Here is a 4819-nt window from a genome sequence, read left to right on the forward strand (position 1 = left end):
AAAAAAAAAAAAAAAAAGAGACCAGGACTCTCAGAATCCCTGGTCCAAGGGCTGACCTGGCTGGTCCAGCTCGCGGCTTAGGTGGAGGGAAACAGGCCGGAGAGGGGAAGCAACCTTCCTGGTTCACACAGCCAACACTAGCCGCTCACATTTACTGGGGACTTACTACCTGCCAGGCCCTGTGCTGTGCTTCTGAGGTGGATTTCCTTTAGTTCTTACGGACACCGTAAGACATTCTGGCCACCCTGCTAGAGCAAGGAATCAAGGCTCAGGAAGGGAGAGGATTTGTCTTAAGGTCCCACCGTGAATTTGCAGTGGCAAGAAGAGTAATGATACTAATTTTCGGCTCCCCTATCCAGCCTTTACTCCCCTTTCCTGGCACACACCCCCTTGCCGCCTGTTTGTTCTCCTTGGCACTGTTTTACTGCCGGTAGACAGCTCCTTCCGTGTCCCGATACCGCCCACGTCCCTCGCCAGGCCGTCAGCTGAACGAGAAAGGACCCGCATCTCTCTTGTTCATTGCGGAGCCCCCGGCACCTAGAGCAGGGTCTGGCACAGGGTCGGTGAATGACGATGAAAGAATGATGCTGGCATTGGAGCACTTGCCGCACCGGGCCCAGACCAAAGCCTTTATAGAGAGCATTCCGTTTAATCCTTACAGCACTGTACTGTGGTTATCCTCATTTTCTAAGTGGGCAAACCGAGGCTGAGAGGGGAAGGCAAGAATCCCACTGCAAACTTGCAGCTGGGGCAGAACTAACAACAACAACGACGACATTTATACGGGCCATTGTGCACAGCACTCTTCATGGATGGCCGCATGGAGTCCCTAGATCTCGGCGCTGTGCAACAGAACCCTCTACGGTCATGGACGTGTCCGGTGCGGTGGCCGCTGTCTGCGTGTGGCTGTCGAACACTGGACATGTGGCTAGTGTGACTGAGGAACTGAATTTTTTACTTTCTTTGATTTTAGTCCAGTTAAATAACCACACAGAGCTAGTGGCTCCCGCACTGGGCAGCTTGGCTGGGAGTAGACCTACAGGCGCAGGTGCCGCAGGTGCCATTGTCTGTCACGTCTGTGGAGCGTGGTGGGTGCCCCCTCTGGCCCCAGGGAGGGTGTCCCGCCCCGCTGCAGCTGGCCTCAGAGGGGTGGCGCTGCCGTGTCCTCCTCCTGGCCGGGCTGACTTGCGCTCTCTCTCCTCAGATTTCTACCACTCCAAACGCCGGCTGATCTTCTCCAAGAGGAAGCCCTGACGCGCCGTCCGAGGCTGGCGCTCCGGAGATACGGGCGATCGAAGGCTCCTTCCACATTTTCTGCCTTAGACTGTGCGTCTTAATTATTATTTGTGTTTTAATTTAAACTGCTCCTGTGTACATACCCCGCCTGCCCTCTCCGCCCCCCCCCCAGCCTCTGGCATTAGAACTATTTAAAACAAAACTAGGCAGTAGGATGATAGGCTCATTGGAGCACTGGGTATTTTTATTATATGAAATGTTATTTAAAGCTCATCTCCTTTCTCCGGGGGTGAGGCGGGGCTGCTTCATGCCAGCCCTCCTCCTCCACCCTCCCGCTGCTCTCTGGAGGGGCCTGGCTCCCTCCTCTCTGTCTCGTGGGCGTTACGGAACTCCGCCCTTTCCTGGACTCTCAGACCTGAATTCCTTCTAATTTGAGAAGTAAAAAGACAGCACTTTGAAGGGGGCCCAGCTGAGTGGGGGCATCGTCAGAAACGTTGCAGCCCCCGCACCTCGTCTGAGGCTGGGCAGGGGGCCCTTGACGTGGCACAGCCAAGCACAGGGCTGGGGACCTGGCACCCTCCTGGCTCTTGATGCCCTGCTCTGTCTGTCCTGTGGAGGAGGGGAAGGTGGGGTCCTGGAGCAAGCCACCCCCTCCCCGCAGGCCCCTGTGTTGGGTCTTCCTGTGTTCTTCCGGGGCCCAGCCGCCCTCTCTCCCAGCTGGGCTCTCCAGTCCCCTCTGCTGCTCTCCCGTCCCCATGTCCTTATCCCCCAGTACCCTCGCAGCCCTGGCTAGCAGCTCTGGGGTGCCTGTCCCCCCAACTCAATGGACTAAAAGGGGAAGGGACACGTAGAAGAAGGGCTCCTTAGTTCTACCTCAGGCAGCTCGAGCAGCAACCACCGCCTCCTCTTTTAGCTGTGGGCTTGGGGGTCCTGGGTGGCGGCACAGGCCTCCTGAGTGGGGGTCTCTCCATGTTTGGGCTGTGTGGCGAGGGGAATGGATCTTTCTAGGAGGGAGACACCAGCTCCTGGAAGTTGTCCAGTGACCTTCCCCACCTGCCGCATCCCTCCCCATTTCATTGCACTTTGAGAAGCAGCTGAACAAGGAGTCAGAAGGTTCTTAATGGCGGGAGTAGAGGCTGTGGACAGGGCACGCTGAGGGGGCTAACGTGGGGCTGGGAGTGGCGAACGCTGAACACTGAGCCCTGGAGGTGCCGAAGCACCTGGTGGGTCTGACCCCAGATACCTCCAGCTCCTGTACCATCTGGCCTGGACTGTTTCTCTTGGTTCCCATGTGTCCCGGTCCCCCTGTCTCTCCACCTAGACTGTAAACCTCTTAAGGGTGGGGACCCTGCCCTGTACTGCCCTGTGTCCTTCACGGCCCCTGCCACAGTGCTGAGTATACAGCAGGTGCTTAATAAATATTTCTTGGTGACTTATAATATTACTGTTGTGGTTATTATACCTTGTCGTTTATAAGAACAAAGAGATGAGCTTTTGGGGAGGGTACATAATTTTAAAAATTAAGCATTTAAAATTTTAAAATGCAGAAAGCTCAGCAAATGGACTATGCAGCAAAAAACAAACAACAACAAAACACAATCTATTATCACACCTCTGCAATATTTCACTTTGTCGTGCACTTTGTTTGTAAAGAATATATCGTGGCTTAACATCATTACTGATCGGGGAAACGAAGGTTAAAACCACAGTAAGATACCACTGTACACCTACCGGAATGATGAAAATTAACGAGACTGACGATGCCAGGTGTTGGCAAAGGCATGGAGCCACTGGAACTCCTCATTCCTTGCTACTGGAAATGTAAAATGTTTCAAGTGCTTTGGAAAACTGGCGCTATCTTCTCAAGATGCCCACCTTCACGCCTACCTCCTGACCCAGTAATTCTATTCCTAGGTATGTTCTCAAGAGAAATGAGCACATATTTCCTCCACTCTTGGTGGACACATATAAGGATATTCCTAGCAGCATCATTCTTAACAGACCCAAACTAGAAATAGCTAAAATGTCCATAAAAGAAGAATCGTTATATAAATTGCAGTATATTTATAGAGTAGAATATTACACAACGTGAAAAAGAACAAAGTAGTGTTACATGTATGTTCTAATTATCTCTTCATAATTAGCCACCCCAAGACTTAGTGACTTAAAACAATAATTTATTTGCTCCCAATTGTGCAATTTGGCCAAGAGTTACTTTTCAAATGTTGCTAAATCTCTGCTGCACAGGGCACGGCTTCAAATCAGAATCCCGGGGTTCTGATAGCAGACTTTCCCACTGGGGCTTTCCAGAGACTTCACACTGTTCTTGTCCCATAGATATGCTGCACCATGCTGTACCATGGCTGTACTGGGTACCATGGTACCCAGTACCATGGGGTATGCTGGGTTGTATGACCCAAGTGTCTGTTCCCAGCATGCACCTGTCTTAGAGCCCTCTCTTGCTCTGGACTTCATTCAAACGTGGCAGCTTACGAAGTCATCCAATACATGGGCTGGAGCAGTATTTAGTATATTGCCTCCAAAATCCAAATTAAAAGATGATAGTAGCTACAAGAGATAATAAGTTGTCCTTTACCATAGAGGTAATGTCCCAGCATGCCCCAGTTCATCTGACCACTGACAACTTAACTAACGTGATAGGTCTGCGGATTGCTGTAGGGAGTGTGCATGTGAACCACTTTTGATCCCGTCTCCTGGTATGGAGTGAAAAGAACGCATTTCCTATATTATTGGCTTCTAATAGTCAGAGGTTGTGTCAACTATTCTAGTAAGGATATCATATCCAATATAATGGCCGTGACCAGGGCTGCCATGTGGGTAACCATCCATCACCATGCTTCGCCTGGTTTTCACAGGGACAATATGGGGTGGGGCCCATGGAGACATGATGGAACCACCACCTCAGCATTCTTTAAGTCTTTGGGGGTGTCACTAATGTCTGCAATTTTACCTGGGATGTGGCATTGCTTCCAATTTACAATTTTGACCAGTGGGATCATTTTAGAGATTTCTACGTGGTCTTTCTTTTCATAATGTCTCCCATTCCACAGAGTAGGGAACCAGTGTGAGACTTCTGCCATCTGCTAAGCCTGCCCATCCCGATTCGCACTCAGGGGCTAGGAAATAGCCACAGGGTGGGTCTGCAAACTCACTGGATCCACGCAGAGATGAACTTGGCTGGGACTCCGTTTGTCACCTGGGCTCGGATGTTCCCCCCCCCAAAAGGAGGCTATGCTGGTGTCTTGGGTCACCTAGCCCCAGGATAAGCTCTGACCCTGGATCCAACAGACCTCAAAAGATCTGGTTTTTCCCTTTTCCACACTGTGCAACTATTCTGGTAAGTGGCCAGAGGGCACTTGGGGGAAGAATGGGGAAATATTTATTTTATATACTTATAGTGGCATTATGGGTCTTTCCCGTCAATCAGTGGGCCCTGGGGCTGAGAATTGGCTCAAATCTGAAAACTGGGTGAGAGATTGCAATTTTCTATTGTGACATCAGCCTCTGCTCACTCACCCTTGATCTTTTGTGTTTAAATCAAGCAGTACTCACTGCATGCTCA

General features: G+C 50.9%; 1 protein-coding gene across 1 annotated transcript in view; it reads left to right on the forward strand.

Moving 5' to 3' along the window:
- Positions 1-2646, forward strand: part of CDKN1A (cyclin-dependent kinase inhibitor 1A (p21, Cip1)) — an 11504-nt gene extending 8858 nt beyond the window's left edge. Inside the window, exon 3 of the mRNA XM_012646655.1 lies at positions 1205-2646. Coding sequence (XP_012502109.1) covers positions 1205-1254 — 50 coding nt within the window. The 3' untranslated portion in view covers positions 1255-2646. The remainder of the gene's footprint in view (positions 1-1204) is intronic.
- The last annotated feature ends 2173 nt before the right edge of the window (positions 2647-4819 follow it).

The sequence above is a fragment of the Propithecus coquereli genome, unplaced genomic scaffold, assembly GCF_000956105.1.
Source record: "Propithecus coquereli isolate 6110/MARCELLA unplaced genomic scaffold, Pcoq_1.0 Scaffold248, whole genome shotgun sequence".
In the NCBI taxonomy this organism is placed as follows: domain Eukaryota; kingdom Metazoa; phylum Chordata; class Mammalia; order Primates; family Indriidae; genus Propithecus; species Propithecus coquereli.